The 18,020-nt window shown below is 36.0% G+C and overlaps 1 protein-coding gene across 1 annotated transcript; it reads right to left on the bottom strand.

Annotated features, from left to right (window-relative positions):
* Positions 1–38: 38 nt before the first annotated feature.
* Positions 39–17,088, bottom strand: LOC145692522 (uncharacterized). Its single transcript, XM_081767830.1, has 8 exons — positions 16,747–17,088; positions 11,778–11,914; positions 10,852–10,918; positions 7,729–7,894; positions 7,027–7,217; positions 5,210–5,375; positions 2,651–2,790; positions 39–374 (listed from the first exon to the last, which is right to left on the bottom strand). The coding sequence occupies exons 1-8, from the start codon at positions 17,086–17,088 to the stop codon at positions 39–41; spliced, it is 1,545 nt and encodes a 514-aa protein (XP_081623956.1).
* Positions 17,089–18,020: the final 932 nt, after the last annotated feature.

Raw genomic sequence — 18,020 nt, forward strand, 5'->3', positions numbered from 1 at the left:
CAAACTAAATGATTAACGGAAAACAACCTTTCCCGCCATTACACCTTTGATATTTCAGAGATAAGCGTGTTCACTGAAGGAAAATTCTTGTCGCAGTCATTTTCAATTTTGTACATATGTTTCTGCACAAATGTCCACACCTGTTCCGATTCCTTCGGATATTCTGCATCCAGTACTTGAAACGACTTGAATGTGCTATCGATTGCTTTCAGTGGAGTTTCAACTCTGTAGAGATTATCCTCAATACTCACGTAGAAGGCTTGAGGTTCATCTATTTTTGAAGCGACAATGACGGGCATGGGCTGCACACTACATCCAAAGCGCTGCATCTTTAGATGATGCCTTTCTAACTCTGTTTGAAGATCGGACGCTTCCTGTAAGTCATGTACACAGAATTATTATCACGTTACACACCTATTAACACGTTATCAAATTCCAAAAACTACAAATACACGTATAATTAAAATGAGCTTGTATTTTAAATACGAGGTGCACCAATAATATATATAGCAATCCAATTAAACTGGTACCAACTGTTTTCAGGCATTCTTCTATACTAGAAATGTAATGTAATGAGGTCATAATTGACGCGAGTCACTTCTACGCGATATGAAATGTCTTGAAAACTAATATAGGTTAATATGACAGTATTTCGAATGTATTATTATACCCCTTGAGTTGTACATTTTTAATACCGTTCATTGTGTTTGTATTATCCGATGCAATTAAGAAAAGTTCTGGAAAAATTAAGTAAAGTTCCTTAGAGGAATCTACCTTTTAGTATAAGGTTTGAGAATAATCACAAAGAAAACAATCTGAATTATTGCACTTATAAACTTGACAGTAGTTACGTGAATAGATAACTGCGACATCAATAAAATTGTCCTAAGCTTACACTTAATGGTTTACATTTACAGTAATAAATATTTCAATTAAATGTGGCAAACTTGGAATCACATCCAGACATAAAGTAAGCACGGATATTTTAAAGATAAAATAAATTTAGATCCTGTACGTCAATGACCGCAATTCTTGACGTTACAAATCTCCAGGAAGAAGAAAGAAAAACCTTTGCGGAAATTTGAAAAGCAAGGATGCTACAATATCAATGAATTAGTTTTTAAAATAATGATCGCGAAAAGGTTGGTGCCGTTCCCCTACGTGCTGTTTAGTATTTTTATAAGATTGATATTACACACATATCATTACCTCGAGTATAAACACTTCTTACTTATTTATGCCATAAAATGAAGAAAGGAGTGCTATCATAGTTCCAATATTTGAAGGGTTGAATGAAGAACATTTTTAAAGACACTGGGAAAAAGCTGTTTTGAGCCAAGTAAACATTTTATCCATGACCATAAACATATTTAACCTCTACTTATGTTTCAGAAAGTTTACATAGCATTCACCGAAAGTTTTACAGCATTTTTACGTTTACTATTGTTATTGGAATATAGGGTTTCATCACGGGAACTTCATAAGGCATAAACCTACAGTGGAACCGAAAATACGAATAACATCCTAAAATCCCCTCCCCCTTCCTCCCGGGAAATCGAACGCAGTCGCCCAACAAAGGAGATAAGTGTACTAGCAACGAAGGAGTAACTTTTAGGTCGGCCTTAAGTTCGTCACGTTTGAGGGATGTCGTCCCTCGGAGAGCACACAATCCGAGAGAGGGGAAGCAAGAAAGGAATGGATGGGGAAGGAAGCGGTCTGGGACCTGTGTGTTAGGTACCATCCCGGCATTTTTAGCATCATTCACTGTGTTTATATTAAAAAAAAAACTCACTCAACCCAGGAAAAAACACTCAGGATGATTGGCCTGAAAAAGCTGTTACACTTCTTTGATCGAGTGATCCCACCGGGAATCGAACCCAGAACCGCTCGCACCAAAGGCGAGGGCGTTAGCGACTAATAAATATTGTGTTTTCCTATTTTATGCATATTCCTTTCTATCTACACAACTTAGGTTCACGATATCTTCGTAAGATACAAATCGCGTCACATACACCGATACATGCTTTACTAATTGCATGAAGAAGAGTCATGTATATTGCAAAATATGGTTGATAGCTCACTCCACCAAGGGCGTGCTGTCCCGAGGGAGCCTTTTCTTAAACTTTTTTGTTTCCATGTACCACCAATATGATCCTCTTGATATGGTATGGTAATCATATCAATTGAGTGCACATCAAAGATGGAGCGGGTCAGTGGCTATGGATCACGTGGGGATAATTTTGAGTATACTTTAGTGGATCTTGGGTTACATTTACATGTTCCACTGTTACGTATGACTACCCTAACCCAACAATAACAACTGACTCATTGTAGTCCTCAATATAACACATTCCACTTTGATCCACTCTCGACATATTCGGTCAGTAGGTCGAAGTAGATCAGTAGATCATGGTGACACGTGGTGAGTCAGAGTGGATCGTGGTTTGATGAAAATGGTGTTTGCTTACACAATATTTTTGTTTGAGCATAGCAGTTTTTCCAGAAAAGCTGATTTTTTTTGTTTGTTTGTTTGTTCGATAAGGTTTCGTGCAATGTTCTCCATTCTCCAATCACTAATTAAATGTTAATGACATATTTCGTGGTAATCAAGTGTAGATATTAATACATTATATTACATAATGGTACATACTCTGACATGAAAAAGGAATCCTTGCTGTGCCTCGTATTTGGAAGGTTTCCATAATCCACCTCCGTCTTTCCTTTTGATACACGTGGTCACAGATGGGAAATATCTTCCAAGAAGTATTAATATTACGACTGTTCTGGCATCTGGAAAAGAATGAAATATCAAGAACATTTGTAGGTAATTAATTTACGCTTATACAGCGAGGTCCGGAAGTGGGCGTACCTCTTAATTGGTGTTTTCTGACGGTTTTTGGTTTTACCTACATTTGTTTGGTAACACTGCTTGGCATTGTCTGGCAACATTGCTATCCATTTGTTTTCTGCTTGGTAACAGTTATCAGATCAGTTCCTGGCCGCTGGATTGGAAGAGGTTGTGCATCCAGCTCTTTGCCAGGCCTCCAAGAAGTCCCGATCTGACGATATCAGACAATGCTCCCTGGGCTTTCATGAAGCAACACGTAAGAAACACTCGATATCACACAACGCAGGAATTACGAGCAGCTGTGGAACACGCCTTCATCCTCGTTGACTCCGGAGTATCTCCGCAAAACATCTGCCAGAACTTTGTGCAGAATTCAGTTGTGTTATGACATGGATGGTGATCATACCTTTGTTTACGACTCTTACGACTTTAAGGTAGCTGTGTACAGACATTCTACCATAACTAACACTATACTGTTGAAACTAAAGGGGGGTACGCCCACTTTTGGACCACTTTATACTAATTTATTTGAATGTAAGTGCTAACTTTCTGACTGCATTCATTCTCATACCTGCAGAGGTTTGCTCTGTGATACGCAATGAATACTGTATATTACTTTAAGTCAATAATCAAAGAAAAAAGGAAATTACGTTTTGTAAGCAATGGACAGCAGTCTGAAAAAAAAACACACACAAAAAGTATCATCTTTTGTAACTACACCCAGATTCGGCAAAGGGATAATGCGATGTTTCTTATATGCAAATATTGGGTCCAAATAATGGTGAAAACTAATCTTAATACGATACTTATCTATCGCCTATAAGTACGTGTATAAAAGCTGTACATGAAGTATATTATTTCAAGAACCAAAGGTTAAAGTCAACGTATGTATTTCTCTTTGGGAAGTTGCAACAGATACGGATAAAAAGAGAGAAATTGAATAGCTTAATGAATCAAAATAGACAATTAACAACAAGTTAAAGACTATACGCTGCGGAAAAGTTCTTTCGTCACAAATTCTAAACATTAGTTTCATTCATTGCTACAAAAGGGATTTCATATCTGCTTATTAACCCTACTGAATCTATCTTCTTCATATACTGTTATTCAAGTAATTACTGATTTCAGGGATGTAAACTGGTCACTGAACTCAGTATTTCAGACTCTTTGGGAGATTAAACGAAAAATGTTCAATTACTACACAGCAGTTGAAATATTTCTCGTGATCTGAGCTCAATAATGAAACAAAAGAATAACAGAGCTTTTTTAAGTGCTCGATATGTTGTCGATTTACAATTATCATTTATTTTTCTTCTAGATTTTGATTTATTCTGCTCGGACTTACGACTAAAAGGAGACAAGGGAAAATTGCCGGAGCACCTGTAATTGATCTTTTCTTTGCTTACGGGAGTAGGCTGAACAGTGTTGCGTTTTAATAATTATAGTGAACAATACTTAATGAAATAATAAACAATGTGTACACCATTTCTCCACAGTCAAAACTTACTTCCATGCACTTCGATAAATTTTATTATAATTAGCAATTTTTAAAAAAGGGGGCAGGAAGGACTCGTAAACCTTATTCGCCTTCTGTGCAGATGGTATGGTAAAAATCAATACTGGATAATGAAAGTGTAAGTGTAAAGGCTAATATGGAACAGAGAAACAAAAGAGAACTTCTTCAGAAGGGAATTGGGAGGGGAGGGGATGAGAGTACAATGCTGTGACACTTAAAATGCGTCTTGATTTGTATACTTCAACAAACTTTTCTTATTAGATTACGCAATTTCTAGTTTCTTACTCCGATTATTCAAAGTATTCAAATGTTCTCGGAGGGAGTGACCGCCCCTCCCTTTAATCCGTCCGTGGTGTCATTCGTTTGGCTTTTCGCTACTAATTCAAAATGCTTTCCGAAACAAGTTGTCTTCTTGTGACAGCAGGGGGTGGAAGAAACAAACAAACCGTGAAAGGAAGAAAGAAGTGGTTTTGGGCTCTTCCAGTCCAGACCATTCTAACCACTGAGAAGTGAGAATCACAACGTGATTTTTCTGGTAAGAGCGTCCTTTTTAAAGCAGCTAACAAGCAAACAGATGGTCAGCCCTCTTCCCTCTGCAGCATACTTTTTATTCTCTGTTGCCAAACTTACTGAAGAATATATTGCAATTAATCTAACGCATGTAACGTAAATTGGAGACCGTGGTTGGATTTATATGGGTCTTGTCTATTTGTATTAAAAATTTCAAGTCATTACCTACAATACTTTGTTAGAAATTACCATATTAAAATTTACATGTTTTCAAATGGGAAGTTAGAAACATAAGCGAAGAGGTAGAAGATCTCCTTAATAAGAAAAATAATTACCTTCCCTGATGTTCTCCTGCAGCAAAAGTTCTACTAATGTGGCTCCGTCATTTGTTGTTTGTTTGGTCGTGGTAAGTATATGCTGAATCTTCTTTAAGTCTGCATTCCACGTTGAAAAAAATGTTATATCTTTCCCAGGATATAACTGGCCAAAATCAATGTCGATCTGAAAAGTAAAAGAAATTGTTGTCACATATACCTAACGCTGTTTGATGATATAATGTTCTATGCTTTCTTCTCTTTATACAAAAGTTTGGTAGTATAGTTTTCTTTGAAGTTCATTAAATAATCTTTGTTTCAACAGAGCGTTTTTAATCAAGTTATGAACATCAATGGCATTCACCCCACTATAGTATCCATTTTCAGAAAATACTATGTCTGATTGAAAAAGAAATCCCAAAGTAGGCATGTAAAAAACAATTACTTAGAGTGGAACTGATAAAATACACGCAAATATAAAACAAACTTCCAAGCGCTTTCGCATTTATGGAGTCGTCATACAGGGACGCAAAGACGAAAGTGGAATAAGAAATAGAGAAAGACACAAGGACCGCACCTATACCAACAATGATTTCTCCACAAGGTTCTCTACTTTCACGTATGAGTACTTGACAGCAGTCACGTGATCACATGACCACCATAGCACCTAGCAGAAATATGGCAAAATGAAATGAAATCTTTGAGTTTTACGTCTCACGGTTACGCCGGTTAGGCTAAAGGAGACGGTGATGATGAGAGATGAATGAAATGGTGGAATGAAGAAAGTGGGAGAACCCGAGAAAACCCACGAGCACGGTGTTTCTACACCACAAAGTCCACACGGCGGGAGCAGGGTTTGAACCCGGGACCCCAAGCACCGGAGGTGAACGCTCTACCACTGAGCCACCGCGCCCCCCCCCCCAGAAATATGGCGTAACTCGTCTTACTCTGTATCTTTCTTCTTCCACTTTCGTCTTTCTCTTCCTGCCTAACAAAGCCATAAAAGGTGAAAGCTCTTACAAGCTTTTTTTTCTTTCTTAAATCTTTGCGCGCATGTACTGCACGTGTATTTTATCTAATTTCTGGTAACTGTTTTATACATTGGTTGGTTTTTAATTACACAAAAACGCGTCTTTAACGTAAGCTTACATAATTCTGAACCTTCTGCCGCTGATGCTGGTATATTTGTAAATTAAAATAAACTATTAAATGTTTTCATAGGAACATTATCAACAAGAGTGAGGATGTGGGGCTGATCGGGGAGCGGGCTGGGTAGCGTAGAGGTTAACTTATTGGCATTGTACGTCGAAGACAAAAGATCTATTTTCGGCCCACTCGCACTTTTTCACTCTGATTTTTCATTATTTCTGAATCTATACAGGTTTTGGTGTACTGAAAATCCGGTTGATTTTCTCAGAATTACTAAACGTTCTACCTGCTACAAGATGCACCATCTCGTCCATCAGCTTACTCACAGGAAAAAATTAGAACCGAAAAACTCCGAAACATAGTGCAAGACAGGGTACAACTTCATACACCGAAAAACATTTATAAACTCTCTCGCCTCATGCTAGGTGCTTTTTTTGCAAAGAAAAACTGCCGTGTTCGCAATTTATATATAGCATCAACATAAGACCCTTATGTTCATGATTTTTTTTTAACTCATTAAATTTTGTTACTCGTTTTTTTTTTTTTTTCATTTTCCTTTAAGTACAGTTCGTTCTGTGATACGGAATTACACTTCTATAAAATAATATAAAGGTATTTTCTTTCTTCGGTTACATTCATAAAATAATAATAGAAAGATGTAAACTTCTTAGCAATATCACTACACTTACAAGTGTGTATCCAAGAGGCTGTTTTAAAGCAGGAAATTCCTTGAAGTAGGAGCTGATATCCTTCTTTGACTGAATGTAATTTGCTCTCCGATTTAATGTCGTTTGTTTCCACAGATCACACACTTTCTCCCATGGCTCTATATTATTTCTCAACCACGTGAGAGCTTCCTCGGCAAATTCATCAGTGGACTCTGAAAATAAAGGACACCATCTACATAATTCAGTGTGAAAGAAACGTACATACTCAGTATACGTAAATACATATGTATTAATTTCTAGGACAGAAGTACAAGAAATAATATTTCAATAAACATGTGAAACAGACAGTATTATACTTCTGAACACAATTGTCATATGAGGTGTTCGGAACATGTATTTACAAAACGTCCCGTTAATATATGAAAGCAGTGATAGAGTTTTACACACAGATGAACAGCAGATATACTGATTGCACAAATTCACGGAAATTTGTTGATTTATAATGAAGGTAGTGCCCTTGAACTGTGAATCTGTTGATTGACCATAATACGTGAATATGTGTAACCATGTAAAAAATCGGCACGCATCTCTTTTAGGAAGTTTTGTACCCTTGTCTGAATATAAGATAGCATAAAACACTATGCATCGTGATTTACTGATAAAATTATAATACAGAATTTATGAACATGAAAGCAAATAAATGAAAAAGAACTATGAACGTACCATCTAAATCGACTTCGGTAGAAGTTGTAGCTGCACACCGGTTTCTCAAAGGCAAAACACCACTTTGCCGCAAATACCTTCTTGTGTTGCAATATCTGTCCCAAAGTTTCCCTCTTGCCAAAACCTTCTTCCCTTGAGCAACTTTATAGGGGACGTAGTAAGTATGCTATTTGAAAAACAAATCACTGTTATAATATACAGTCCTGATATCCTATTGCACAACACAAAATTACAATTAAACTATATTATTTCCACAGAGAAACAAAATACATGGAAACCTGTTTAAAACGAAACTTATATAAACCGGAAATTTGCCGAAGATGAATAGTTTTTAGTCCCGGCAACTCTGTCTGATTTGCCATATGGTAAAGATTTTTCTCTTAACTGATTGCCAGCTCGAAACGTAGGGGCACTGTAGTCTGTCTGTCTCTGCGTTGGCGTTACTACTGAACTTCTGTTTTCAATAGTTAAGATCTTTCGGCCGTGAACAAGAATGGAGATAATGTTTCTGTTATTTAAGTTACCTGTTTCCTGTTTTTGTTGATACACACATAAGCACTTTTCTACTGTCAAAACTTTCTTTATAAATTAAAGACTTACTGCTTGCTACTCCGTCATTACACATGCATTTCCAAGAATTCGGTCATTTTTGAAAAAAAATGGTAGAAATTTAGACCAGTTGTTGAAAATTTCCATTGTTTCTGCTGCAGAAAATGTGGTTTCAGTGTGGCGTGTTTGTGTGCCCAGTGTTGTGTACAAATACGGCAAAAACAAATGTTATTGTTACTTTGGAGGACACAATACGATTATTGAAGAGAGAATAAGAGACAATGTTTGTAAAATATAAAGTTCATTTCAAATGTTGCAAACGCAAATTTCCAACACTGAAACCCAGAAAATGAAAACAATCCTTAAAAGGCGGTGAAAATGTAAAGAGGAATGTGAGAGGAAATACATAATAAAATAATACATACTTGTAGTTTCTACTTTAAGCGTCTGTCTTATTCAAATAAGTTCACTTTGTAAATTGAGTTTATGTTGTAAATACATTTTTGTGTTAATTAATCTTTCACCTCAACCATTTTAACCTAGGTATAGTACTACGAGATTATTTTTACCAGCAGTTATTGTTACAGAACTTAACTTTTCGAATTTGCACACAACGGAAAATTATTTTGTTCCTTGACGTTCCGTCTTATACAAGTTTCACTGTATATATATGCTGTAAATTAGACATATTGGAATTTCTTTTTTTTTTTCTGGATTCCTTTAGTACTTCAATAAAATGAGCATTGAAAAATGTATTCTGATAAGTTATGGAAAACGTTCACTTGTAAGTTAAATTGTAAATTTCTCCTTGTTCTGAAGACAATGATAAAATAAATATTAATACAATTAAGTCTAATTTTCAATGGGTGTTCAGAAACTATACCGGCGAAATCGGAAGATGATAGTTAATATAATTCTAAGCAAAAAAGCTTCTACACATATCCGATTCTCAGCGGCCTGACACCTACAGGTTGGTAACAATTCTGTACATTTTTCCAAAACAAAAATGTATTACTCATCCTGTATTTTTTCTAAAGGTCATCTATGATGCATTTGAATGGTGACAGAATGGCCTTTCCAAGGGTATATGGCACGTGACGATAGTTGCGTTGGAAGGAGCCTCATGAAGCTAATTTTCAGAACAAAATATCTTTCTTCCAAGAGCTTCAAGAAACACGGTTGCCAACACTGTCGCCAAATAGGAACGACAAAAAATTACGCATCAACTTCAATTTTTATGCTGAATAATGTCGCAAATTTATATTATATATATATATATATATATATAGGATGGTGCATTTAAAATTTGCCACCCCTATATCTTCGAAACGACTGCGAATATGAGAAAACGCTAAAACACGTCCATCATTATTTTAAGGGGCTTGAATTTTCAGCTATAAAAGATCCCCCTAAACACCCCATATAGCGGTATCTGGAGTCAACTTGAAAATTTTAAATAGCAAAGGGGGTCGAGTGATATATCGTTGGAAAGGTCTCGACAAGAGAAATATTCTACCTAGAGTTTCAAGTCCCTATGTTGACTCCATCTAAAATGGCTCGGGTTCACATTCTTTCCAACGATATATCACTCGACCCTCTTTGCTATTTAAAAATTTGAAGCTGACCCCATGTACCCCCATATGGGGGTACCTGGAGTGGACCGTTTATAGCTCAAGATTCAAGCTCCTTAAAATAGTGATGGACATGTTTTTGTGTTTTCTCATATTTACAGTCGTTTCGAAGATACACTGGGTGCCAACGGACTTTATGGACACAAAATGGGAACCCCCGCCATTTAGGATAGGGTCAACATTGGGACTTGAAACTTTTGGCAAAATATTTCTCTTGTCTAGACCTTTCCAACGATGTATCACTCGACCCCCTTTGCCATTTAAAATTTTCAAGTTGACCCACGTACCTCAATAGGGGGGTACCTGGGGTGGACTTTTTATAGCTCAAAATTCAAGCCCCTTAAAATAATGATAGACGTGTTTTTGCCTTTTCTCATATTCGCAGTCGTTTCAAAGATATAGAGGGTGGCAAATTTTAAATGCACCACCCTGTATATATATATATATATATATATATATATATATATATATATATATACTACAGTATCAGAAAGAAAAATAAAATTGTCCTTATACAATCGAACTACTTTTATTAAAATGAAGAAAGTTTTTTTCTTCCTCCACAACTTCCCTTCCAACTCCACTATCGTCATATATACATCAGTGGAAAGGTACTTCCATTGCCGTTCAAATACGCCATGCGTCATCTCTTTAAAGTACATACAGGATGAGTAATAAAATTTTGTCCTGAACAAATTTGTATAAAATATTTACCAACCTGTAACTATCAGACCGTTGAAAATTGAACATATTCTTATGGGATCATTTTTGCTTAGAAGTACATCAGCTATTATCTCCAAAAGTTGTCAGTATGGTTTCCGAACAATCTTCAAAGAATCATAAAATACTCCACGACTTTTAAATTTTTTCCAGTGAACGCAAAGAAAAACGAAAAATTAGCAATATACAAGAATTCCCTCACCTAACTGAATTTTACACAAACCTTGTTTTCAGACGGAAACAATCGTACAATCGCCTCACTTATTGAAATGAATGACTGTCTACTGATCCTGTAAGACAGAAAATGAAATTTCACAAAGCAATTCCCATAGAAGCTTGAATAAATATTAAGAGACGACGCTCCATTGGGGAGGAAAAAAAAAACACTTGTTTATAAATTTTAAACTGACACACAATCATAGTATTCGTCTTGCGAATAAAATCAGAAAAACACACTGCTGAACAAGACTGTACTTTTAATATAAAAATATATTTACACGTGACGTTTCGATCTTCTAGCCAAGATCCTCATCAGAGTGTACGTCTGATGAGGATCTTGGCTAGAAGATCGAAACGTCACGTGTAAATATGTTTTTATATTAAAAGTACAGTCTTGTTCAGCAGTGTGTTTTTCTGTTTCTTATAAATTTTGTAACACTGGCACTAAAGAAAGAAGTGAATGTTTAGTTTCATTAAGTCAGGCAAATAAATGAACTGTAATATTTAATACAACTCAACGTGTTCCAAGTTACTGTAAACAGTTATTAATCAATCCAAAGGGTGCTATGCAGTCATCAGAACACTTTCAAATTCCAACTGATCCATATTGTTGTGTACCACAATGAGCAACTAACGAATTAATGTGTTTGAACTTTTGCTTTGATAATTTCAATGCATTTTGAGACCAAATTAATCCTAAAAACACAACTACAAACATACTTGTAATATAGATCATAAGTGAAAAATACTGTCACGGTGATAAACGCAATCAATACCGTCGAATATGTGCCATGTGAAAACGAGATTCTACTCGGAATTCTTAGTGAAGACGATAAATGTATAGGACAGCAATTACTTAATATTTAAGACTATTGCATTTACATTATCTTTAACATACGATACCACAAAATTTAACGAAACGATCTGTACCTTTTATCTGCGCCAATATATCGAACGATGACATCTGTTAATAAACTGCGAGCTCTGCTATTAAGATGTCCCAAATTCTTGTGCGTAGATAATACTTCTTTTCCTTGCAGTGAACTATTCAGAATCTTCTGCAAGTCCTAGAACAAGGTACTTGTGATCATAGAATTTGAAATAAAACAAAACTTAAACAACAAAAGCAAAACTATAAAATAATTTGATATCACTTATGTTAAGATCACATAAACGTGAATACGTATAACCAGACGTATTTTATTTCAAAAATTTACAAAAAGAAACTCTTGTTTTCTACGAAAAACAAAAACGAGCATGAGCATGTATGTGTAAAAGTACACATATGTCCCAAATTTCGTCGAAATGGGTGCAGTATTTTTTTTTTTTTTTTTTTTTTTGATATCTGGTGATTACCTGAAAAAGAATTTCATTTTCAACGCATCACAACTTTGACAATTTTTCACATGGAAATTTTATTTTGATGTCACTTGCAATCTTTTCTACCAGAAAACAAATGTTTTAAATTTCATTCATATCTGTTTCGTAGTTGTTGTAAACGAACAACGCCGAAATGCCATTTTTTGTATTCTAGAAGCGTAAGCACTAGTCGATCTACTTTTTAAAGCCTTGCTTGCAGGGCGACCGTCCTGCCTGATAACGTAGAGTTGGTTTTTAGTTTAGCGTCCCTTTCAGCAGCGAGGCTATATGAGACGTGGACCTACTGATTAACGTGGATTCTGTATATTTTTCTCTGAAGGCTATATGTATGCCAAGTTTCAACTTTCCACGTCAACTGCCAGTTCCATTATTTTGTCAGTTAATGGCACGATGAAAAGTTTGAAACTTCCGGCTTTTATCCTAACTTAACGTACGCTCTAATGCAACGTGTGAACCAGATAATTGCTAAGGAGAAGTTCTAGAACACAGGTTCCCCATATAAATTAGCAAGGTTGGTTCCTTTCTGTACCAAAATTTAAATTTTATTTCACAGAATATTGCTAGCGAGCGTCAGCAAGTGAAAGCGGGTTAGAAGACCGCAGGATACGTTGTTTTCTGTTTTTATTACAGCTAAATGGGAAGTGGGACATGTGTTCTAGAACCTTGTAATTTCTATGACGTTTATATTTTCTTCTCGCTTATTACAAAGCTAAGGCATTACTGCCGCATCGCCGGACCAGTATTAGAATCGAAAAAAAGTACCAAAATGTACTGTATACGGATATATTTCGTTGGACTACATTAACTTACATTAGATTACCTCACATTAGGATAAGGGCATAAAAAACTACAGTGCAAAAAACACAAACCAACTTGTGCTAGGTGGCCACTAAGTGCACGAATGCTATCTAACCGAGCCAAGGTAGGGCGGAGCTAGCGGACCAGCGCGGTAGTGCCCCCGAAGGGAGCAGGCGCGTCAGCGACGATGTGTACACGCGTAAGCGAGGGTACTGAAAACATCTGGTTTCCGCAATCATATACATTTCAATAGCACTTGCCATACTCCTCTTCGCGCCACTACATCATAACAACTATATCTCTCCGCGAAATGGTCCATCCGCCTCCACATACAGTGTCGCTTACAACATCAAAAATAACCAATTTCTTCATTTTTACTATTCCCCTTACATGACTTTCACTCATTCTTGCTCATAAACAAACAAACAAACAAACAAAAAAAAAAAAAAAAAAATTAACTGACCCGGCAAATTTTCTAAAACTGTTCCGGTGATACACCAGTTAACCCCAAAGCTAAATAAGCTCCATTTCGTGGGAACAATCACATACAAAATTATTATGAATACTTGACTAATTTCAGTAAACTGTGAGATCAACTAAGCTTATATATTAGTTTCATTAGATCATGGTCCCTTGTACGAAGGTACTGAATGTTTAAACTTAGGTCAAGCTTCAGTACTGCTGAATGGGCTGACTGGTAAATAATTTGTGAACTACTGGTACATCATTTGAGGAATTAGTTGACCTCTGACCGAGTCTGATCGGGTTAGATCACTTCTTGAGGTCAAAACCGAGCACTCAATCCAATCAGCGCCCCACCTTTACTTAGTTTTAAATAGGGACTTTGTTTACTCCACTTTAATTTAACCTAAATATATTTAAAAAAATGAACTGGTTCAAACAAAATATCGGATTTAAAAAGAAAATGGTTTCTGCAAAACCTGTTATTTATGTGCTTTGAAGTTTGACATCACCATCATGAATTAAATTAAAAGTGCAAAGGTGGTGTCACTTAGTGTAACACAAAGAGAAAGGCCTTCTGTAATAATTTGAAAGCGACAGAAGCACACTTAAAAAGCATTAAATCGTAACCTATCGTGTTTTCTTTTTGCTACACATACCTAAACTAGCCTATATAACCATACTTTCGCTCGCTGTCGCTTGTTCAGCATTAATTAGTAAAAATTAAGGGTGAATTATTATTAAAATTCTTGATCCCATCTGTACTGTTTGTAGAAAGTAATAAGGGCACAAAGTATAACAATTAAGGGGTTAAATTCCAAAGTTGGACGTCCGTTTTCAGCAAAATTTTGAAACTTGCACGGAAGATACGTATAATTTGATCGTTTGTGTGCTTGATAATATATAAAGATAATACAACAACACTCTCTCTATTTGTTATATATAATTGGTTATAAACATGGGACTACTAAGCGAGCGAAGAGAACTACCTCGCGCAAGGTAACCGAATAGTTGCATTGTGGGAAAGTAACGAGCATTCATAATATCAATATTGCGGGTAATATACCGAATCGCTGTACGGGATGTGAACTGACAGTGTTGAATTTCGTGAAGCTCCCGTCGAAGGGTACTTCTATTATAGATCCTAACGTAACCTAACCTAACCTACACTTTCTCCCAACTCGCGAAATTGAAAAATTATACATTTTAATAGCTTTTACGCAATTTTGGTAGAAAAGTATCGGACGTCCAACTTCGGAATAAATGCCCAATTAAGTAAAACTCAACGTAGAAATATCAACATAGGACCACTATGATCCTCAAGCATCGAATCGTTCTGCAAAAGCTTAAGCCTCTTCCAAATAGTACGAACTCTCATATTAATAATAACCTTTCTCTTAACTTTTCACACAAACATCTTACAAGAAGTCTTAAATCATTATTATACCTTATATAATTTCATCTGTACATTTTCGGGCTTAAGTTTAGATTTGCCCCTCCAGTTTCCAACCTACGAAAATGCAGTTAAAACATTAAAAATTGTTAGGTTAGGTTAGATTAGGTTACCTGGTAAGACTTTAGTTAGACTAGAACCGTGACTGAAACAGGTTCTAATATCGTAATTCCGAGTAAAAACGGGCTAGAAACTCTAAACTTACCCTCAATTGCGTGAACACATCGTGTCTCTATTTTGAAGTATTTTGATTTGGTGATAATAAAAATAATATTTTGGAAGCGTCATAAATGCTTAATAATACACTATTTCGTACAAGGGACTTTCGTTGCTTGTGCGCAATACAATTCAAATAAACATTTACAAATACATATCTTCAATTTACATATTGAAACTTACTGACTATCCACTTACCTTGAAATTTCATTATTAGGGTTTCTAAACCCCACTCTTTTAAGATATTTTCGTAATTCATATTAACTATAGAATCCATTATGGCGGCTACATGACAACTCGTAAAAGGCGGGATTTCGCATAGTTGCCATAACAAGAGTTTTATATTGTAATAGCCATTCTAACCATAATGCTATCGCTATTTTAGCAATACTAAATAATCTGGTTATATAAACAATATGCATGATATTATTAACCATACTAATATTAGCAATATTTTTTTCTTACCACAGCCATACTAAAAAAATAGGTGTTGTATAAATAACAAATCAGTATTTATACATCAACTATACTATAGTCAATATTAATTTACCAATTAGCAATACTCATCAACAATGCTTTTATTGTCAATTCAGCTATACCATTTTTTAGAGTGCAAAGTCGACAGGGAGATCTATCCGACTTTTTTGCTCATGAAAATCTGGGATATCCTCCGTCAATTTCTGAAGATGGATTCATACGCAAAGGAACTAAATTGGATGTAGTTACATGTTTAGAAAAATACGGCGATACCCAATTTACCCCTCCACCTCACCTACTACATATATGACATTGGACGGCTCTGCTATCATCCATATGTTGAAGCCGTCACCATCACAAACATTCCACGATTACTTGCAGATGAAAGTACATCCTTATATTTCATCCATTCTATCAGAGAAGAGTAGAGTAGATCTGGTGTTTGATCGTTACTTGCAAGATAGCTTGAAAAGTAAAGAGAGACAGAAACGAGGGTCAGCATCACGAGTTCGTCAACTCTACTCCCATCCCGAAAAATTGAAATCTGTTTTTGCAAAATGAAGAACAAAATAAGTCTTTTTCACTTAATTGCAGATAGTTGAGGTGCTACATCGCAGAAATCAACGAAAAACTGCAAATTGTGATAAGAACATTCCCGTTGGTATAAATAATGTTTAAGGTTATACAATGAAATTAAGTCGGGGAGGCATCGTCTATAGTCAAAGAAATCCAAGATGGCGGCCATATTTCAAAATAGCTACGCGGTTACAGTTTTTCTGTTACTCGTCGCAGGAATTGAGTGTTTGGTATCGATTTATAGGTTTTTGAGGTCAAGGATTCCAATTTGTATGTTAAAAACAAATTAGAAATTACTATAGGTGGTTTTCTATTCCATACAGTTTTTAAACTGAAACATAGGCGAAATCATTATACACTATTTTTATCTAAAAATATATGATATAATGCTATGCTGATTGCTGAAAAGATTCTGTTTGATTTGTTTTATCACAAACTGTCCAGAAGAAAATGAGCGATGTATGTCTGGTAGCCAGCGGGTATAGTTATTATGATCCAGGACAAAAAACCAAGGAATCATGTCTCTTAAGCAGTTACGGTACAAAAAGTAGTTGTCTTCTCTAATTGAGCGAAGAGAAGCAATAGGATTTCCATATCAAGACAAGTCAGCCGATATTTGAACATGATACTGTCTGCAGCTCGCTCTTCACACCAAATGTCAAATTCAAGCTCGGAACCAGACTGGTGGTAAGCATCTTGCAACAAATGGTATAGTGCTACTGCAGTCACTTGGTGAATTCCTCTGGCTTCCTTTACGTGGGTTACTTTGAGATAGCTTTCTGCAGCAAACATCACCATGAACTTTTTCTCACCATACATGTCTGGATAGTTCCACTGAATCACTTTTGATAACGCAAACAATGGTTGATCCACTACCATGACAGGAATTTGATTTCCATTAAGAAATTGTATAGCTATTGGTGATGAATCTTTATAGAATAATGGTAAAAGTGATTATATTCCTGGAACAAAATCAGTTGAAGCAAGTTTGTCTATGAGCATGGTAGGCAGCCCACGATGTATCAAGTCCAATGTCTATATCCTCGCTAATGACACGTTTTACGCATGCAATTTCTTCTTTCTTCTGATTCGTAGCAGTGGGTATCAGCATGAGTTTCAATGTAACATCAGAACAAGTTGGAATAGTGGGTTCTTTTGACTTAAGGATTGCTGGCTCCACCAAAGCAAACTCGTCCGGAAGACTAGGCACACTTCGCTTTTTGAAGTGACTTATGAAATACTGTATATCTTGTGTAAGCCTTACTGTTCCTAAACATTCAGGTGTCGGATTTTGAAATATTGATATACTTGTCCCATGAGAGGAACTGTCCGAAGTTGAACTACTAAGATTGTGGTCTATGTTATCGTACGCCCCAATTGTGAATATATCTTTACGTAGTTTTAATGGACACAATACCTTTTCTTCTTGGTACCTGACATTTACAAGTTCACACATCGCTGTTGAGAGTTCCAGCACACGAGTGTAGGAGATTGAAAGACCAAGTGAATGTGGTTTGTGTGTGTGTGTTTTCCAAATATTGAAAGACCCATGTAAACTGGCAGCGGGGGTTCTCTATCAGTTTCATGCCTCAATATGTTTCCAGTTGGTTTTCGGGATTGTATATTAAAACAAAGCAATTGCGATTTTGTTAAAAATGGCTGTGTAACAACTTCATTGTCTTCAATGTTGGATCCATACAAGAGCATATTCACATTGGCAAGTAGGGAGCGAGGAACAGATTTACGCTGGGTTTTAGCATGTAAATCACCATTGAATGCGTTCTTTTGTTATAGCATTTTTTCTTTACTAT

Source organism: Thermobia domestica, chromosome 8 (genome assembly GCF_964235325.1).
Source record: "Thermobia domestica chromosome 8, izTheDome1.hap1.1, whole genome shotgun sequence".
Classification (NCBI taxonomy): domain Eukaryota; kingdom Metazoa; phylum Arthropoda; class Insecta; order Zygentoma; family Lepismatidae; genus Thermobia; species Thermobia domestica.

Bases quoted from the DNA above. Each gene is read 5' to 3' on its own strand.
- LOC145692522 (XM_081767830.1), bottom strand. From the start codon at position 17,088: ATGGTAGTGGATCAACCATTGTTTGCGTTATCAAAAGTGATTCAGTGG. The intron at 11,915-16,746 runs GTAACTGCTTAA...ACCTTGTTCTAG, and splicing joins AGACAACTACTTTTTGTACC to GACTTGCAGAAGATTCTGAA. The intron at 10,919-11,777 runs GTACAGATCGTT...TCTGTCTTACAG, and splicing joins TATATTGGCGCAGATAAAAG to GATCAGTAGACAGTCATTCA.